The 20,074-nt window shown below is 53.0% G+C and overlaps 1 protein-coding gene and 2 long non-coding RNA genes across 5 annotated transcripts in view; 2 read left to right on the top strand and 1 right to left on the bottom strand.

The window, feature by feature from the left end:
• LOC144290552 (uncharacterized) overlaps positions 1 to 5,069 on the bottom strand; it is a 7,605-nt gene extending 2,536 nt beyond the window's left edge. The window contains exons 1-2 of one of the 2 annotated variants that reach the window (XR_013358146.1): positions 4,153 to 5,049; positions 3,377 to 3,600 (exon numbers count right to left, since the gene is read on the bottom strand). This is a non-coding gene — a long non-coding RNA (uncharacterized LOC144290552). Of the gene's footprint in view, positions 1 to 3,321; positions 3,601 to 4,152 lie in introns of those variants that run through there. The other variant, XR_013358145.1, reaches the window with a different exon arrangement.
• SPC24 (SPC24 component of NDC80 kinetochore complex) lies at positions 4,667 to 12,562 on the top strand. 2 transcript variants are annotated; one of them, XM_077859914.1, is made up of 5 exons: positions 4,667 to 5,063; positions 9,977 to 10,134; positions 10,294 to 10,394; positions 10,510 to 10,586; positions 12,352 to 12,562. In XM_077859914.1, the coding sequence occupies exons 1-5, from the start codon at positions 4,904 to 4,906 to the stop codon at positions 12,456 to 12,458; spliced, it is 603 nt and encodes a 200-aa protein (XP_077716040.1). In that variant the 5' UTR covers positions 4,667 to 4,903; the 3' UTR covers positions 12,459 to 12,562. The 2 variants fall into 2 exon arrangements, with proteins under 2 accessions (XP_077716040.1, XP_077716039.1); XM_077859913.1 differs by lacking the exons at positions 4,667 to 5,063; positions 10,510 to 10,586; positions 12,352 to 12,562 and adding exons at positions 7,897 to 8,539; positions 8,986 to 9,193; positions 9,421 to 9,474 and having other exon boundaries at positions 9,977 to 10,382.
• Positions 12,563 to 15,076: 2,514 nt separating this feature from the next.
• LOC144290557 (uncharacterized) lies at positions 15,077 to 15,809 on the top strand. The gene is made up of 2 exons (XR_013358148.1): positions 15,077 to 15,380; positions 15,520 to 15,809. It is a non-coding gene; the product is annotated as an uncharacterized LOC144290557 (long non-coding RNA).
• Positions 15,810 to 20,074: the final 4,265 nt, after the last annotated feature.

The following is a 20,074-nucleotide window of genomic DNA, read 5'->3' on the forward strand; positions in this document are numbered from 1 at the left end:
AGTTTCTTGCTTTACTTTTTTCTAATATATGTATTTTTATTTTTAGTTGTAAAATATGCATGACCTTTACCATCTAAGCCATTTTTTAAAGATTATTTTAAAATAATCTCTACACCCAGTTGGGGGCTTGAACTCACAACCTCAAGATTTAGAGTTGCTTGCTCCAGTGACTGAACCAGCCAGGCACCCCCCCATCGAAGCCATTTCTGAGTGTCCAGTTCAGTGATGTGAAGCACATTCACACTGTTGTATAACCATCCCCACTGTCCATCTCCAGGACTTTCCTCTTCCCAAACTGAACCTGTGCCCATTAAACATCGACTTTTCACCACCTGCACCCCATCCCAACGTGGCTACTGTTGGTCTCCTCTTTGTCTCTATGAATTTAACTACTGAAGGGACTTCAAGTAAGTGGAGTCATGAAGGGGGACCTGGGTGGCTCAGTGACTGTCTGCCTTCGTTCGACTCGGGTCATGATCCCGGGGTCCTGGGATCGAGTCCCTCATCAGGCTCCCTGTAGGGAGCCTGCTTCTCCCTCTGCCTATGTCTCTGCCTCTGTGTGTGTGTGCCATGAATAAATAAATAAAACCTTAAACAAAAAAAAAGGTGGAGGGACGCCTGGGTGGCTCAGCGGTTGGGCGCCTACCTTCAGTTCAGGTCGTGGGTCCCAGGGTCTGGGATCGAGTCCTGCATCCGGCTCCCTGCGAGGAGTCTGCTTCTCCCTCTGCCTGTGTCTCTGCCTTTCTCTCCTCAGTGTCTGTCTCTCATGAATAAATAAATAAAATCTTAAAAAAAAAATGGAGTCATGCTGTGGTCATCCTTTTATGACTGGCTTATTTTAGTTAGCACGATGTCCTCAAGGGTCACCCATGTCATATCTGTCAGAATTTTCTTTTTAAGACTAAATATCCATTCGAATGGATACACCACATTTTGTTCAAGCACCTATCAATAGACACTTGGGTTGCTTCCACCTTTGAGGCTATTGTAAATAATGTTGAGTGTCGCAATATCTCTGAGTCCTCACTTTCAGTGTTGGGGGTATATACCTAGAAATAAAAGTGCTGGGGTATTCTATTTTTAATTTTGTGAGGATCTGCCATAGGTTTTCCATAGCTGCTGCACCATTTTACATTCCCACCCTCAATGCTCTAGAGTTCTGATTTCCCCACCACCTGGCCAATACTTTTTTTTTTTTTTTTTTTTAATAGTACCCATCCTAATGGTTGTGAGGTGATTCTTTCTTTGCTTTTTGGAAGGGAGGTGAGTGACCTTTTTTTGACAGGAGCATTTATATCTGTCAGGCTATGGTTGTGCAATCTCAAATGGCTTATCTTGTGAACAGCCCACCCCAGCTGATAAGAGAGAGCTATCATTAGCCCATGGTTTAGTAAGGTTAAGAGCTTGCCAAGGTCACAGGTAATCTGCAGAACCAGAAACTGAACCCCTGACGTCTTATCTCCTCATTATTTCACTCTGCATTGTTAAGTAATCCACCCCCTTTAGACACAGAGAATGTGAGCCCCTGCCACCAAAGGTCACACAGATGAGGGTGACATAGCAATCTTAGCATAAATACTCAGCCAAGAGGAGCTGAGCATTGCTCACCGTAGGTGCTGACTCCAGGGACCCAACTCCATGCCCACACACTGATGTTTCTGCAAGACTCTCATCACTTATTCATCTGCTAGCTACTCCATGAGACAAAGGCTGGGGAGCTTCTTAACCTAAAAATCTGGGGATGGCCCTCTGGGGTCCTAAACCCAAAATATGTACAAAATCCTAACAGATGTGGATGTTGCATGCATTTTTCAAGGAAGAGCCTGTGTCATTCCTTTTATCAAATTTCAAAGAGATCTGTGACCTGGGTAAGATTTTTTTTTTAAGATTTTATTTATTTATACATGATAGACACAGACAGAGAGGCAGAGACACAAGCAGAGAGAGAAGCAGGCTCCATCCAGGGAGCCTGATGTGGGACTCAATCCCTGGACTCCAGGATCACTCCCTGGGCCAAAGGCAGGCATTTAACCGCTGAGCCACCAGGCGTCCCCTTGGGTAAGATTAAATAAATCTATCAGCCCTAAGCGTGTCCCTCACTACACGACCACTGTAAAAACATAAAAACAGCCCTTGGGGGCTTCTCAAAAACTGTCTCTTGAAAGTAAGTTCTGCTGGTGCCTGGCTCAGTTGGAGGAGCATGTAACTATTGATCTCAGGGTCGTGAGTTCAAGTCCTATGTTGGGTGGAGAGATTACTTAAATAAATAAAATTTAAAAAAAGAAAAAGAAAGTAAGCTCTGAGGAAGAAAGTGGTCCCAGGTGTGGGATCGGGGACCTGTCAGAGTCCTGATGGTCAATCAAAATCACATTTCTGACTGCTCTGTGGTAGCTTCTCTCCATCCTCCCCGGTTATGCCTCCTCTCTTTTCTACAATTTCTACAGTTGGAGGATCACAGTGCTTGGTCCTTGGACCCCCTCCTTTTATTCTCTTCCAGGGTGTGGCATCTGGTCTCTGGTGCCTCTGGACAACTGGCTTTTATTCCCAGCCTAAGTGTCTCTACAGACTCAGCCAAGCCACTATCTTCTTCATAGCTCCATGTGGCCATTCCCCAGCTACTAAGCACTTCTCTAAACCTTTCACTTCATGGAGCCCCTCACCTCCATGCCTGCTCCTCCCCATCTGGGCCACCACTACCCATCCAGGTATCTGGGCCAAACACCCAGGAAGCAACTTCTTCCTTTTCCTCATTCTGCATATCCAGCCTGCCACAGAGTTCTCTAGACTCTGGAAGATCTGGAAGCCAGTACACTCCATAGCTGTCCTTCCTTCAGTGCCTTCCAATGCTTCTTGTTACACCAGAATAAAGTTTCAGGGCCCCTGGAAACCAAACCTTCTCTCCTTCCTCCTCTCCAGCCACTTGGACCTCCTCACTATTCCTTAAACAAATTAAAGATTTCCCCACTTCATTGTCCTTTGCACATGCTCTTTCTTCTGCCTGGCACTGGTTTCCCAATATCTTTTTATCACTCAGATCCTAGTTCATGGTTCATATGTCCCCTGTCCAGGGAGTCCATCCCTGCCCCTGCCCACACAGCCTAAAGTCACTTCCTTCCCTGCCCCCAACTCCAGTGACGCTTTCCTAGACCGGGTTGGAGTATCTTCAAAGTGAATGTCCCTATCTAAAATGATTCTGTTCATTTGTTTCCTTGCTTATTGTGAGGTCTTGCCACTAGAGCACTGGCCTTTGATGCCCTTTATGTGACCCACAGTAGGCAGAAATTTCACAGGGGACCCAGCAATCCACATGTTAAGGCTGCATAACAAAATATTCCCGAATTTACTGCCTTTAAACAATGGCAATGATCTTGCTCACAGATCTGCAGTTTCAGCAGGGCTTGGTGGGGACAGCTCATCTCTGCTCCTCCTGCTGTCAGCTGTGATGGCTCGAAGGGTGGCGACTAAAATCACTTCTGTGCTCACTCACTGGTCTGGTGGTTGATGCTGGCTTCTGCTGCAACCTCCTCTGGGAGATTCTTTACATCACCTCGGATTCCTCACAACATGGCAGCTGGGCTCTGAGTAAGAGTATCCCCAAAACTGAGAGAGGGCAAGAGAGCAAGAGATTGCACAAGCTAGCACCAGGCACAAAGCTGCCTCCTAGTTTCCGACCAAGGCTTGTAATTCACAGTATCCTTTCTGCCACATTTTTAAAAAAAGATTTTATGTATTCATGAGAGATACAGAGAGAGAGAGAGAAGAGACACAGGCAGAAGGAGAAGCAGGCTCCATGCAGGGAGCCCAGTGTGGGAATCGATCCCAGGACTCCAAGATCATGTCCTGGGCCAAAGCCAGGCACTCAACTGCTGAGCCACCCAGGGATCCCCTTTCTGCCACATTTTATTTGCTGCACCAAGTCCTGCTGAAGCTCAAAAGGAGGAGAATGAAAGTCTGCCTCTGGACGGGGAGTGGCAAGGTTGGAACTATTTCTGTATTCAATTTTTGAAAATATAATCTGTCACACCCAGTACTCGCAGATTTTGGAGTTTCCCAAAAACAATGCTTAACTTTCTGCACACAATGCACTGATGTTTTCCCCATTGTATTTTGTAGAAAATGCTGGTCATAACCTGCCAAATTAGATTTCTTTACCTCAGTTTGAGAAATTTGTCATATAAATGCGCATTTTGTCTTTTCTCTCCTATGACCCTTCACACAGCATGGTGTCTGGTGCCCGTTAGGGTAGGTGCCGCACCTGCTAGGGTTCCATGTATGTTTTCTTGAACGCCTTAATATAGTGCTCCCTGAATACTCAGCACCGTCCTCACTTAATCCTCACGCCGACCCCTACGTAGGTACTATTATGACCCTCATTTTACTGACGAGGAAAGTGAGGCACAGAGGGGTGAAGTCACTTGCCCAGGATAAGGAAGCTAGGAAGTGGGATTCGGACCCCATATATCTGGCTGCATGCTCCAGCTTGCTGTGCATCCTTACGGAATTTACTTATTTATTTATTACGCTGATTGCGAGCATCCCACGCACACCCTATAGAACGTCAGCCCACGAGAGGCGGTCCAACGCTTCGCCCCTGGCACCGCGCCCCTGGTGCAGCTACAGCTAAACAGACAAACAGCCTCAGGAGCCGCCAGATGCTTTCCAGCCTGCGCAGGCGCGTCACGCAGATCTCCCGCAGGCACACAAGCCCCACCTCCCTGCGCCGATTGGCCATTGCCGGAGACGGAGGAGGAGCCGGCGCAGGCGCACTAGACCAGACCAGAGGCTACCGCCCGCCCATTCCTGATGACTGATGGAGGAGCAAACCAATGGGAATGAGGCTCCTGGGGAGAGAGGCGGGCCCTGAGGGCAGTTAAACTTGCGCGGGAAAGGTCCTGGCGTAGTCATGGCGGCCTTCCGCGACATGGAGGAGGTGAGCCAGGGGCTGCTGAGCCTGCTGGGTGCCAACCGCGCGGAGGCGCAGCAACGGCGGCTGCTGGGACGCCACGAGCAGGTGGTGGAGCGGCTGCTGGAGACGCAAGACCTCGCGGAGCAACGGCTGCGAGGTCAGGGGCGGGGCCGGGGGCGGGGCCGGGGGCGGCTGGGACCCGGGTGATGCCTGGGGGCAGCAAGTCCCTCCCTCCTCGGCGCCCCCATCCCTGCCCTGTTCTCCCATGGACAGTACGCCCGCTGAACCTCAGTTTCCCCACCCGTGAAATGGGCTTCGGGATGTCGGCGCCCTCGAGTTAGTGAATATAGGAGCTCAGAGGGTCTGGTCCAATTCTGAGCGTTCCGTGAGCAGGAGCTGGGGGACCCAAGGTCCGAAGTGGGGTTCAGGAGTCGGAGCGCTGGGTTTTAATCCCAGCATTTCCACTTACAGAGGTTCAGCTGTTTTACTGAGCACCTGGTGTGTGCCAGGTAGAGTGTCAGCCCTGGGATGGAAGCAGAGAACGAAAAAGACCATATATCCCTTTAGTGGGTTGATAGCGCTAGTGAGGGGAGGTCAGAAGATAAACCAAGAAAATGGGTATGTCAGGAGGTGATGGGCTAAGGAGGGCCAAGGACAAACTAGGTTGTGTTGGAGGGAGTGGTGATGTTTTGGGGCTGGTCAGCGAAAGCCTTTTGAAAGATGATGTTTTAGCAGAAACCCAAGGAGGCCTGGGAGAGAGCCAGGGAGGATTAAATAAATCGGTGCAGGTAAAGGTGCTTCCTGCTTTACATGGATAATACCGTTTACGTGGAATTGAAGACGCCATCAAATGTAAGACTCCTTTAAAGCAAAGGATGAAAAGCTTTGCTAATAAATATCTTAACATGCTACAGAGAGAGGGCTGCATCAAGCCTCTCCTGCAGGTGAGAGGGGCTCTCTCAGCTTCTGATCTGGATTTCAGGTAACTCATGAGCCCTGATCCCCGGGCTTCCCTCCCATGCCTCAGTGACCTCATCTGTGAAATGGGACTGCTGACAGCACTCATTGTCACTGCTTTTCTCAGTGCCAGGTTTTTGTTGTTGTTGTTGTAAAATTGATAAAAGACTTACCATTTTAGGGGCACCTGGGTGGCTCAGTGGTTGAACGTCTGTCTGCCTTTGGCCCAGGTCGTGTTCCTGGGGTCCTGGGACGAGGGCTGCATCAGGCTTCCTGCGGGGAGCCTGCTTCTCCCTCTGCCTATATCTCTGACTCTGTGTGTGTGTGTCTCATGAATAAATAAATAAAATCCTAAAAAACAAAACAAAACAAAACACAACATTTTAGCGATTTTTAAGTGTCCTGTTCAGTGGCATTAAGTACATTCACATCATTGTGCAGCCATCCCCACTGTCCCATCTCCAGAATGTTTTCATTATCCCAAACTAAAACTGCTCATTAAACTCTGACTCCCCATTTCCCTTCTCCCAGCCCCTTCTACTTCCTGTCTCTATGAACTATTCTAGAGACCTCATATAAGTGGAATCCTGGAATTTAGTGTGGCTTATTTTCTTTTTATTATTATTTTTTATGTTGTGTGTCTGGTATATGTCACTTAGTGCAGTGTTTTTTTTTTAATTATTTTTTTAAAATTTTTATTTATTTATGATAGTCACAGAGAGAGGGAGGCAGAGGCACAGGCAGAGGGAGAAGCAGGCTCCATGCACCGGGAGCCCGACGTGGGATTCGATCCCGGGTCTCCAGGATCGCGCCCTGGGCCAAAGGCAGGCGCCGAACCGCTGCGCCACCCAGGGATCCCAGTGCAGTGTTTTTAAGAATCATCCATGTTGTAACGTGTCAGAATTTCATTTTTTAGGGCTGAATAATATTCCAATGTGTGGACATACCTCATTTTGTTTGTTCATTTGTCCATTTTTAATTTTTTTAAAGATTTTATTTATTCATGAGAGAGAGAGAGAGGCAGAGACACAGGCAGAGGGAGAAGCAGGCTCCATGCAGGGAGCCCGATGTGGGACTCAATATTGGGTCTGTAGGATCACTCCCTGAACTGAAGGCGGCGCTAGACCTCTCAGCCACCTGGGCTGCCTCTGTTCATTCCTCCATTGATGGACTGTTGGGTTGCTTCCAGCCCCTGGCTGTTGTGAATAATGCTGCCATGAACATGGGTGTTCAAATATCTCTTTGGGTCCCTGCTTTCAGTTCTTTTTTGTATTTTCCCAGAAGTGAAATTGCTAGATCACATGGTAATTTGATATTTAATTTTTTGAGAAAGTGTCCTCCAGTTTTCTTTTTTTTTTTTTTTTAATAATTTTTTTTAATTTATTTATGATAGGCACACAGTGAGAGAGAGAGAGGCAGAGACACACACAGGCAGAGGGAGAAGCAGGCTCCATGCACCGGGAGCCCGATGTGGGATTCGATCCCGGGTCTCCAGGATCGCGCCCTGGGCCAAAGACAGGCGCCAAACCGCTGCGCCACCCAGGGATCCCAGTCCTCCAGTTTTCTATAGTGATTTTGGTGCTAGGTTTTTTTTAAATGTCTTTTTACAGTTACGTTTCATGTGGAGATGCTATTTAGATTGAAACTGAAATGACCTAGGAGCTAAGCAGGGAATGGCTTGGGGGAAGAGTGTTCCTGGCAGAGGTGACTGGAAATGCCAAGGTCATAAGGTGAGAGTGAACTTGGAGACCCAGGAGAAAGCAGTGAAGGTGAGGTCAACCACAACCAGACTCTGCCGGCAGTGAGCACCCAGGAGGAGTTTGGAGGTTGTTTTATTTTTTATTTTTTAAAGATTTTATTGGGATCCCTGGGTGGCGCAGTGGTTTGGCGCCTGCCTTTGGCCCAGGGCGCGATCCTGGAGACCCGGGATCGAATCCCATGTCGGGTTCCTGGTGCATGGAGCCTGCATCTCCCTCTGCCTGTGTCTCTGCCTGTCTCTCTCTCTCTCTCTCTCTGTGTGACTATCATAAATAAATAAAAATTAAAAAAAAATAATTATAAAATAAAGGTTTTATTTATTTATTCATGAGAGACACAGAGATAGAGAGAGGCAGAGACACAGGCAGAGGAAGAAGCAGGCCCCGTGCAGGGAGTCCAATGTGGGACTTGATCCTGGGTCTCCAGGATCACGCCCTGAGCCGAAGGCAGACACTCAACCGCTGAGCCACCCAGGCATCCCTGGAGGTTGTTTTAAGTGTGGTGGATGCCCCAGTCAGTCTTCCTCTTCTCCTCCTCTCTCTTCTTGTCTCTCCTCTCTCCTCCCCACTCCCCACTCGATTGATGGTTTGGGGAGAAGGATGGCATCACCCAGCCTGCCTGGGGTTTAGCATTATGGATGGAGTTGGGGCTGGGATCCAGATCAGATCCAGATGTCAGAGCTAAGAGCCTATGGACAAGTCACTGACTGTTTTTGGGCTTCTGTCCCTCACCTCTCCATGGTGGGCAGGGGTTAAGCCACTCCCCTCAGAGGGTTGTGAGAACACACCGAACAGGGGCTCTGAGGTCATCCTGCAGCACTCAGCACACATTCAGATGATGGCACTCCTTACCAGCGTCCACGGGAAGGAGGGTGCCCCCAGGGAAGATTCCAAGGAGACTCAGTTGTCTATAGGGAAGGTGAGGGGAGAAGGGGCAGGAAGGCTGCAGAACAGAGCCAGATCCCCAGCTATCCTAACAGGAAGTCAGCAGGCACTGTTTAAAAAAAGACAAATCAAGAAATAGCAGCATAAGCAAATTATTTAGAAATGTGAAGGTCAGTGCCAGAGAAAACAGTGATGAGTTGAAAGTGGCTGCTTCAGAGGGGTGGAGAGGCTTGGGGGGGGGGGGAGGGTTCCTCTGTGTGTTTAAATTTTCACAGCCATATACATGTAATATTTTGATGAAAAATTAACTTAATGTAAGTTTGTAAACACTTAAACGCCAGCCCTTTGGGAAGCATTTCCATCTGTGCCTTCTCGGAATTGGCAGATTTCTCCAGCTCTCTGGAAAGGAACACGGTAACCTTGTTAGGGTGTTTTTGATCTTTCTGGATGTTTCGTACAAAGCATGTTTATTCTGAGTAGGTGCTGGCGATATATGGTGAATATAAGATGCAATCCCTGGTTCGAGGAAGAAAGAGGAAGAATGACTCATTCAGTGCTGGCAGGGCTGTCATGGAAGCATGGAGAGTGTCCAGCTGCCCGAGGCGAGCACTGCCCAGAAGTCTGGAAGACTGGGTCCAGGAGTGCCCGATAGGCAGGAGCACAGTGGCATCCCACAGAGGACAGGCAGGTGGAGGCTCAGGCCTGTGAAGGATGGGGCTTGTTTGCAGAATGATGAGGTGTCTTTGTAGCCGGAGCAGGGAGAAGAGTATGTGTGGGGGTGAAAAGCAGGCAGAAAGGAGGCTGTCGGGGAAGGTAAAGATGCTCAGAGGGACCGGGATCTTACCCTGGAGATACTAGGGAGCCATGGATGGTCTTCGAGCAGGGGAGTGACTTCATATTTGGTCTCTAAGGCAGCCACTCTGGAGGCAGAGAGCAGAAGGAACTGGCAACAGCAGAGACCAAAGCAAGGTGTGAGGGGGAAGCTGGGTGATCCTGGAGGGACCCGTGAGGGGATTGCAGCGGGGGCAGGAGCAGGGGACTGGGCAAGCCTGGATCACTAATTGGATGTGGAAAGTGAGTGCCAGGCTTCTTGCTTGGGCAGCAACGTTGACCCGGACACTATACATTAAGACTGGTGTGCAAAGGACTGGATTGATTGATTACTTTATCGTTCATTCGTTTTTTTGTTTTGTTTTGTTTTGTTTTTGAGGATTCAGATGTGTTTTGGTGAAATGGAAGCACTTTTACAAGGTCCGAGTGGACCTGAGTGATGGGCTTTTGCAAATAGGATCAGCAGGTCCCTGGGGAGCCGTAGACAGGGACGCCAGGAGTGGCTGAGGCCTCAGGCAGATGAACCTCCCTACCCACCCCACTCCGGCCCCCGGCTTTGTCCTCGGCTCTTCTGGGGCAAAGACAGACCCTGGAGAAACCTCTTTGTAGGGCTTCAGCCTTCTCCCCCTCTCCCCCACAGAGATCCTGGCCACGGAGGAAGAAGTGGCCCAGTGCCTCCTTGATGCGAAGGCACAGGCGCACCAGAGGGGGGTCGAGTTGCAGCAGCTCAAAGCTGAGCTTCAGAAGGCCGGCGAGGAGAACACGCATCTGAAGGCCAGCCTCCTATATCCTTCCCTCGTGCGCCGAAGGCCGGGCCGCAGGCTCACCCCCGGGGTCGCCAGCTGGTTCAAGCCAGGGACCCCGCTTGGAGTCAGGGGGGCCCTGGGCCCACAGAGGCTGGGTTAGCGCGCGAGGCCCCCCTCCAGTGAGGTGACCTTAACTGCCTGCTTTACTCAGCTCACCACAGAGCTGGAGGAGCTCAAGGAGGTCGAGGCCGGTCTCGAGAGACAGGAGAGGGAAGTTGATGAAGACACAACCGTCACCATCCCCTCAGCCGTGTACGTCCCCCCAGTGCGTGTGCTGGCGTGTGCGTACCCCGCAGCCCTGAGCTGGAGTCTGCACTGGGGTAACTGGCTTCTCTCCCTCCCTCTCTCCTTTCGTGTTCTCATACAGGTACGTGGCTCAGCTTTATCACCGAGTCAGTAAAATTGAGTGGGACTACGAGTGTGAGCCGGGGATGGTCAAAGGCAGTATCCTTTGTGGAGAAAGCGGAGCCCCGTGCGCCTGCTGGTGGCCACGCAAAGCGCCAGGCCACTGTGGAAAACATTCTGGCAGGTCTCCCCAGAGTCCCCACAGGATCCAGCAGTCCCCCTTCTGGGGATAAACACAAAGACACCGAAAGCAGGGACTTGAACCGGTATTTCTGCACCTGTGTTCCTAACTGCCTTGGTCCCAACAGCCAAGAGGTGGAAGCAACCCAATCATCTAGCCGCAAAGTGCTAGATAAGCAAACTGTGGTGTTTCCGTGCGATAAAATAGTATTCCGCCTTAGGAAGGAAGGAAATTCTGGCACATGCTAGAACACGGGTGTACCTGGAGGACGTGATGTTAAGTGAAAAAAACCAGACACAAAAAGTGAACTACTGTTCCGCTGCCAGGAGGCCCCAAGAGGAGTCAGATCCACAAAGACAAAGTAGATGGTGGGCACCAGGGGCCAGGGGGTGGGGATGGCTGCACATCATGTGCATGTACTTCATGCCACTGAGCTGGTTCCCATGGTCTATTTTGTATGTATCTCACCAGTTTTTTATTTTTATTTTACTTTTTTATTCTTTTTATTTTTTATTTTTTATTTTTTTTTTAATTTTTTTTTATTTATTTATGATAGTCACAGAGAGAGAGAGAGAGAGGCAGAGACATAGGCAGAGGGAGAAGCAGGCTCCATGCACCGGGAGCCTGATGTGGGATTCGATCCCGGGTCTCCAGGATCGCGCCCTGGGCCAAAGGCAGGCGCCAAACCGCTGCGCCACCCAGGGATCCCTCTTTTTATTTTGTAAAGATTATTTTATTCATGAGAGACAGAGAGAGGGAGAGGCAGAGGGAGAAGCAGACTCTATGCAGGGAGCCTGATGTGGGACTCAATCCCAGGCCTCCAGGATCAGGCCCTGGGACCGAAGGTGGCGCTAAACCTCTGAGCCACTGGAGCTGCCCTGTTTTCTTTTTTTCAAAGATTTTATTTATTTATTCATAGAGACACAGAGAGGGGGGGGAGAGGCAGAGACACAGGCAGAGAGAGAAGCAGGCTCCATGCAGGGAGCCCGATGCAGGACTCGATCCCGGATCTCCGGGATTGCACCCTGGATTGAAGGCGATGCTAAACCACTGACCCATCTGGGCTGCCTATTTCACCAGTTTTTTAAAAAGATAGTACATTATCAGAATTTAACTTTTAAAAAAAATTTTTTTTTAGGATTTTATTTATTTATTCATGATAGAAAGAGAGAGAGGCAGAGACACAGGCAGAGGGAGAAGCAGGCTCCATGCAGAGAGCCCGATGTGGGACTCAATCCCAGGACCCCAGCATCACGTGCTGGGCTGAAGACAGGTGCTCAACCATTGAGCCACCCAGGTGTCCCTTTAAAAAGATTTTATTTATTTATTTATTTATTTATTTATTTATTTATTTATTTATTTATGAGAGAAAGAGCATGTGAGCAGGGGGAGGGGCAGAAGGAGAAGCAGACTCCCCACTGAGCAGGGAGCCCAATGAGGGGCTCCATCCCAGGACCCTGGGATCATGTCCTGAGCCAAAGGCAGACACATAACCCACTGAGCTACCCAGGCAGACACGTAACCTACTGAGCCACCCAGGTGCCCAGAATTCAACGTTTTGTTTACAAAAGTCTCGTTTGGTCTCTATATATCTTAGTAACATTTTTTTAGAGGCAGTATTCTTTCCTCTTGGGGTCATGGGGTGGGCCGTGCGTGTCAGGTTTCCTTACATCTGCCCTATAGTCCATCACGGCCCCAGTATCGCACAGCCCATCCACCTGGACAGCACCCAGCTCTCCAAGAAGTTCATCAGCGACTACCTTTGGAACCTGGTGGACACGGACTGGTAGCCAGGAGCCTCGAGGACACGTTTGCGCACAGCGCGGATCTGCCGTGGAGGGTGGGTGGTGCCTCAGTGATGAGATGAGCTTAAAATTAAACGTTTATACACAAACAGGTTTTTTACTGGGTGTCTTTCTGCCTTCGGCCTCAGTTGCTGGACTGGCCTTGGCTGGGTAACCATAGAGAACTACCCTAACTGCCAGATCGTAGCCTCACATCTCTGGCGACACTATACAAATGATACCATAGTGTGTGTGATAACAAATCCTGGGTCTTTATCATTTGTGATTGAAGTTAGGCACTGTGTGCCCAGAACTGGAATATGGAAGTGCTGGCTGGAGCCCTGGCAGTCATGTTGCCACATGTAAGGAGGGATGCAGTCCTCTAGGGTCGATCGGAGCCTGGTTCCCCGATGACTGTGGAACCCAGGAATCAGCACTGGACTTTTTTTTTTTTTAAGATTTTATTTACTTATTTATTTGAGAAAGAGTGTGTGCGAGTGAGGGGGGTATAGAGGGAGAAGGACAAGCCACCTCCATGCTGAAGGTGGAGCCTGATGCAGGGTTCCATCTCCTGACCCTGAGATTATGACCGGAGCCAAAGTCAAAAGATTCAGATGCTTAACTAACTGAGCCACTTAGGTCCCCCTCGTTTTGTTTTTTTTTTTTGTTTTTTTTTTTTAAGTAGGCTCCACACCCACTATACAGCCCAACATTGAGGTTTGAACTCATGGCCCAGAGAACCAGACCTGAGCTGAGATCAAGAGTCGGACATGACCAACTAAACCAGCGAGGTGCCCCAGCCCTGGACCTCTCTGTGTGGAGGAAGGGAAGACTAAGTTATGTTGTGTGTGCCACTGTTACTTATTTTTTTTTATCACAAACAGCTAATTTTTTTTTGATGTTGAGTTCCACATTTCGTTCTTTTTTTTTTTTTTTTTTTAAGATTTTATTCATTTATTCATGACAGAGAGAGAGAGAGAGAGGCAGAGACACAGGCAGAGGGAGAAGCAGGCCCCATGCAGGGAGCCTGACGTGGGACTAGATCCCGGGTCTCCAGGATCAGGCCCTGGGCTGAAGGTAGCGCTAAACCACTGGGCCACCGGGGCTGCCCTTTTTTTAGTCTATATATTTATAATCACCCAACATGGGGCACGAACTCGCTACGAGAGCAAGAGTCCCGTGCTCCTGATGTAAATCTACTTGATGCAGCATACGACCCAGGCCATTCTATATGTTCCCTTATCCACCATCCTCAGTGATTTGGGGTACCACTAAGAATGGGACGCTTACGGCCCGCCTGCCTGAGGGTAGGGAAAGGGAAGTTGGTCCTCCTCAAACCTAACCAGCCACCTTCTATATGCAGCCTCGTCAGTAGATTTGTTATGGTCCCACGAGCCTCTGGGTCCTCAGGGTCTGGGGTTTCGTGCGCGCCTCTGTAACTGCTCTGTTTCTAGTAAGTGCAAATGTGACAGTTTTTTATAATTGGAGAGGAGACGTGCTAGGTAGAGGGAGCGTAAGCAGCAAGTCTAGCAGCATCTGAGCGTGTCATGGGCACCGGACAGTCTGTCCAGGTCACCCTTGCAGCTTCTGGGGCAAGGGAGCCTGGGCTCTAGGACTAGGGAGACAGAGCAGGTCATTCGGTTCACAGAGATTCCCAGAGCTTCGGAGGCCCTGTTTTTATGCCAAGAGCTTGACTTAATGTGTTCGAGTAAGTGGTCACATAAGCCCTCCTGAGCTGTTGATTTTCAAGATCAGTAAGGTCTTTTATGGCATGAGATGGGCGCAGAGCCCCCTCTTTGTACCATCGGCCTCCAGAAAACTTGACCTTGGCCATGGTTTTCCCACCCCAGCCCTAGGGACATCGGGGCCAGTCATTCTCACAGGCTGTCCTGGACGCCGTAGGACATGTAGCAGCATTCCTGGCCCCCACCCTCTGGATGCCAGGAGCACCCCCTCAGTCGTGACAAATGTGGAGCACACTGGAGGCAGTCGTCCTCCTCCCTGCCCCCTCCCCCCTCATCTCTCCACCCCCACCCCCACCTTTCTGGCCTTGCAGCCTCAGCCAAGAACCAGCCAGGCATCCACTTGTGGTCGGCTCAGTAGCTGCTGTCACCTTGATGGGCATTCCTGCTAACACAGCTGGCCTCCACCTGCCCAGCCGCGTGGGTGAGGGCTCCAGGAGCGCCCCCCCACTCTAGTGGGCCCCGTGAGCATGTCAGAGCAGCCCCAGCCCAGCTCAGGGCTGCGGGGCAGGCAATGAGGCATGCGTCCCGCGGTTGATCCAGCAGACCTGCCGGCTAGCAAACCGAGTGCCCGGGAGAGAGCAGGTGTGGGGGGCGGGATGTTACAGACCAGAACCTAGGAGTGCCCTTGGCCCTGGCCCTAAAGCCCTCCACGGGCCCGTCTCCCTCCAGGCAGTCCCTTTGCTTGGCTCTGGGCGGAGGCCAAGGAGGTATTGGCCTGCTCGGAGCTCAGTTTCCCCAGGAGGAAGGTCCCCTCGGGGAGGCTGCGTGAGCCCAGGCTCAGAGTGGCCGTGCTCCTCTCGTCTCCCCCGGCAGCCCCGGGTCTGGCCGAAGGAGTGAGCAAGCCAGTAAGGAACGTGGCCTGGCGGGCGGGTTCAGGGAGGTGCCTGAGCTCACAGGGGCCTGGAGAGGCCCCGGCCCTCTGCATGCCTGGGCCCTGACTCACTGCCCAGTGCTGGCTGGATGCCTGGGACAGCCAGCAGGACAGCCTCAGACCTCCAGCCTGCACCCCTACCCCCATTCCTGCTTGTCGTTCCTCTGGAGAGCCGCCCAAGCGGCAATGGTCACCAGTGGTCACCAGCTCTTGATTTCTGGAGGCCGGCCACAGGCATGCGGAGTGTTGGGCCCAGCCCGGTGGAGGTAGAAGCAAGATTCGTGTCCCCAGGACCAGGGAGTGGGGAGCCAGGTAACTGGCCTTGCACCTGTCGTGCTGAGCCTTGACCCCCTCACCCCCCACCCTTCCTCCTGCACCACCCCCACCCCCACCCCAGGGCCAGCACGGGCCCAGCACCATCCCAAGCCAGTAAAGAGTATTCATTTTACAGATGGGGAAAGAGGCATGGCGTGATCCAGGCTTGACAGTCACAGGACAATGACACCCCTGGAGTCTGAACCCCCACAGTGGGGCTGTAGGGTCCATGGAGGAGCATCTCGGGCTTTTCAGAGGAGAAACAGCCTCTGAGGTGGCTGGGCCTTTTCCAAGGCTACCCGGGTAGGAAGACGCCAAGCAATGACTGGAACTCACGCCTGCGTTGATGGAGCGGTAAAGCTGAAGTTCTAGATAAAGGCATTATTGACAGGTGGCTGTGAGGCAAGTGTCCGGATGCCCAGCTGACCCAGCTTGTCATTGGTGTTTCTGGGGAAAGCGCCAAGGGACTGCTGGGAGCGAAGGCCTCACACTGGGCAGTCGCTGGTAAAGTCCTAAGGCTGGCTGCCCCCGAGGGTCCCGCTCGGCCTCTTCCTCTGAACCCCCAGGCCTTCATCGCCATGGGTGGGTCCTCCCAGTGTCCCCCACTCCCAGTCCTGGTCTGAGCCGTGGTCAGAGCTGCTCCTAGTTTCTAGATCAAGGGCCTGGGACCCAGTGAGTGTGTATGCCTGGGGGACGGGTGTCCAAGGATGGATTTGAACCTCGTTCTTGGATGTGAGGCCGTGACCTGATCTCTCTGGCCTGGCTGGGGAGAGGCCGGAAAGACTGGTTACAGGATGTCATGACAGTGCTGGGGTTCCTGGGGACACTCCCTGATTGACTCAGAAATGTGAACTGGGCATCCGTGATTGACTGGTGCCCTGCCCCGGCACCCCCGTCAGGGAGCCACACTCCCGTGAAGGCCAAGACCAGTGGGTTGAGAAGGAAGAAACTGAGTCACGGAGAGGTCAAGTTATTTGTGTTAGTTCTTACAGCTGATGAGGGGCAGAGCCAGGATTTGACCTGGATCCAAAGTTTGGGCATTTAAACTCCAACTTTCAGCTAGTGATCAATGCTGTTGCTGTCGGGGGAGGCTCTGTAGGAGGCCCTGGAGAGGAGGTGTCACTGGAGCCCAGACTTGAGCCCTAGGAGACAGAAGTGTGGAGGTGGTGATCCAGGCAGAGGGAACAGCCAGTGCAAAGTGAGTGCTCAGAGGTAGCAAAGAGGCCTGCAGGAACTGTGGGGCAAGGGGCTGGATCACGCAGGGTTGGGAGGAGGGAGTGGTTGCTGGATCACACTGGGCCTGCAGTCCACAAGAAGATCCGCGGGGGATTTCAGATGTCAGGCAGGACCCCAGAGTTGGGACCCAGGAAAAGGGAGTCTGATGACGACCTTTGAGCGCAGGCCACCCTGCTCTAGCCCCGCGTTTCTAGGGGGCTGGTCTTGCTGTGAACCCCCTAGCTCTCCCCACTCCGTCCCGGGCCCAGCGTGGGAGCAGAGGCCAGGGTGAGCAGAGCAGCTGGGCCTGGGAGGGCGGGGCTCGGGGAGGAGGGAGCCCCTCCACCAGGGCAGGAAGCAGGGCTGAAACCCGAGCCGCCTGGAGGGGAGGCTGGACCAGACCCAGGAGTCCCAGGGCTGCCCCGCCTCCAACCCCTCCCGCCCCGGCCGCTGCCCCGCTCGGGGGTGGATGGTGTGCCCAGGGCTCACCCCCCGTCGGGGCCCTCAGCCTCGCCCACACCCCGCCGTCGGAGAATTCACTTCCGGGGGGCCCGAAGGAGGTCCTGACCCCCCACAGTGGAGGGGGGCTGGCTGGGGAAGCTGCAGGGTGCGGGCAGCCCTTCCTCCCACACCCCCCGGACCTGGGCTCGCCCCGCAGGCTCCAGCCTGACTCACCGCAGGCAGCTGTGGTTTGGGCCGCCGGTGGGGGTGGGGGGCAGCAGAGGACAGAGTTGGGGGTACCAAGCCCAGGGGAGCAGCTTCCTCGCGCCACCCACCCTGCCCTGGCCGGAGCTGCTGAGCCCTCAGAGCCAAGGCGCAGGGGACTGCCAGCCCCCCACCCTGTCCTTGGGGGTGACAGTGCCCCGAGCTGCAGAGTCCTGTGCCCCCCAGAACCGGCTCCGTCGCGGTGCTCTGGTGCTGAGCCCACAGGCCGGGAGCTGGCGGTGCGTGCAGGCCTGGAGTCCTGCCGGGGGCCTTCCGGTAGGGGACCCTGTCCGAGCCCCAAGAACGCCCCCCACCCCTCGCGGCCTGTAGGGGAAGGCAAGGGGTGGCCTCTCGGTCCTCCCCGAGCCGTGTGGGCTGAGCCCAGCCACCCGAGCCTCCCCTTGCCCATCTGTGAAATGGGCGCTTGACACTGCCCTGTGCTCAGGGGCCGCGCTGGGGAGCAGCCACGTTCATCCCCGCCAACGGCTTGCTGTCACTTGTCATGAAGCTCTGAGTCCTGCACGTGGCCCACATGCAGTGTCGCCGCGGGGGCCCCGAGGAAGGAAGCCGGTCACTCGTCCTGGAGCAGCAAACGGCCGAGGCCAGAGACCAGAAGCGCCCGCCCCTCTGGCTGCGGGCGGCGCCCTCCGCGGGGACACGGGGACCACGTCCTGCCCCCTCCCCGCCTGCTCCCGGGTCACCTCCAGGCCCCTTCGGTTTGCCGGGCCATTTACGCTCATTTGGCCCGTTTGCCGCGCGGCTGAGCTTGGAATCAGTCAATCAACCAATTATCGAGCGGCCTCCGGCCCGCGCTTCCCGGGCGCCCGTTCAGCCTTCACCCCCAGAGGCATTTTGGAACCTTCCCAAGACAAAGGGCGGAAGGAAGGAAGGAAGTGCCACCCTGTGGACACAGCGAACATGACAGTCCCCTGGCTCCGGGCCTTCTTCTCCAGGCCTGTGCAGGGCCCCGCACGGGCTCTGAGCCTGGGAGCTGGGGATTAGCCCTGGCCCCAGCTTCAGCTGGGGAAACTGAGGCTCCAAGGCATGCGAGACACCCCCCCCATCTCAACCTGGGTGCCTAGGTGGCTCGGCCCGGGATGTGCTCCTTCCCACCCCACCGCCCTGCACCCGGGGTCACCTGCTTCCCAGCCCTCCCTGCTCTCCCTCCCTTTGCCCTGTAAGGCGGGTGTGTGTGTGTCGGGGTGGGGGTCGGGGTCCTGCTGGCTTCAGGCTGCGGAGTCCTCGCTGGTGGGAGAGGGCACCACCAGGAGGAGGGGAGAAGCTGACTCTCCCCCCTCCTTTTGTTTTTGCCATACACAGTGTCACCTGCGAGGCTCCCAACAGCTCCCTCTGGGTCCCATAATACCAGCTCCGCCCTACACCGTGTTTACTTCTGGCTGCCTCATTGTTCCCCCATTGGGTCTTCAAAGAAATAATCATTTAGCGTCGCCTTCCAATACACACAGCATCAGACTTCCCATTTGACCGGGTTTGAGTGTCCAATCTGGGGTCATTGGGTACATCCACATGGTTGTGCAGCCACCGCCACCACCTGTCTTCAGAACTTTCTCAGTCTTCACAATGGAACCTGTGTCCCCACCAGACCCTAACTCCCCACCCCCGTCCCCCAGGCCCTGGCTCCCACCTGTAAGGACCTAGAGCAGAAGCCCAGGGCGTGAGGTGTCAGTGTGATCGGTCCCATTTGAGCTTTTATACCTACTTCCCCATATTAAGTTCTTTGCATCCATGGACCCGCTGTGTCCCTGACCCCCGACAGGTGCGCCTAGACTCCTTGCAGTTTGGTTTGCCATGTCCCGGGGAAGGGGTCTGAAGCCTGCACGTCAGACTCCAGTAAAGCTGGGGTGCACGAGAGAATGGGGGTGTGCGTGCCTGGGATGCCCACAGCTCTGGCCAAATGTTGCTACTACGGAATTTGAGGCCCGATTCGCCGGAACTCGTGATTATTTGGATTTGTGTTGTGAGACCTCATTTTATTATCTCAGCGATTTATTTCCTAGGTGTTCATCCTTTAAGAAAACCTCAGATCGGGGCAGCCCCGGTGGCCCAGCGGTTTGGTCCCGCCATCGGCCGGGGATGTGATCCTGGGGTCCCGGGATTGAGTCCCACGTCGGGCTCCCTGCATGGAGCCTGCTTCTCTCCCTCTCCCTCTGCCTGTGTCTCTGCCTCTCTGTCTGTTATGAATAAATAAAATCTTAAAAAAAAAAAAAGAAAGAAACCTCACATCAACCTCCAGGGGCCCAAAGGGTTTGAAGGGGGCGCTCCCTTCGGGAATCATGTGTTGATTGAACCAAGTGGGAAGGTCTCCGCTCCAGCCACTCCTCGCAGTTTATGCTTCTGGATTCAGCCCAAATGTCACCTCCTTAGAGAATCCTTCCCTGAGCCCTCCCTAAAGGAGCCTTCTCCCTGCCAGTCACTTCTCTGCCCCATTGCCCTGTTTAACATTCTTCTAGAATATTCTTCTAAAATATGGTCATTGTTTGTATCTGTTTCCCGTTCTAAAATATCAGCTCCTTGAGGGCAGACTCTTACTTACTCTCTTATTTATGGCAGTGTCCCACACGCCTAGGCCGGGACCTGCACACCACACAGGCACCCATTAGATGTTGGTTCTGTGAAGGAGCATGCAGGAGATTTAGCAAAACCCCACTTCAGGGAAGCACCCCATAGCCGGTGGCCATCCTGAGCTCTGGGGAAATGTTCCCTTTTCCAGAGCCATCTCCTGAGAAGTTCTGCTCATGCACAGACAGAGG

The sequence above is a fragment of the Canis aureus genome, chromosome 19 (assembly GCF_053574225.1).
Source record: "Canis aureus isolate CA01 chromosome 19, VMU_Caureus_v.1.0, whole genome shotgun sequence".
Lineage (NCBI taxonomy): Eukaryota > Metazoa > Chordata > Mammalia > Carnivora > Canidae > Canis > Canis aureus.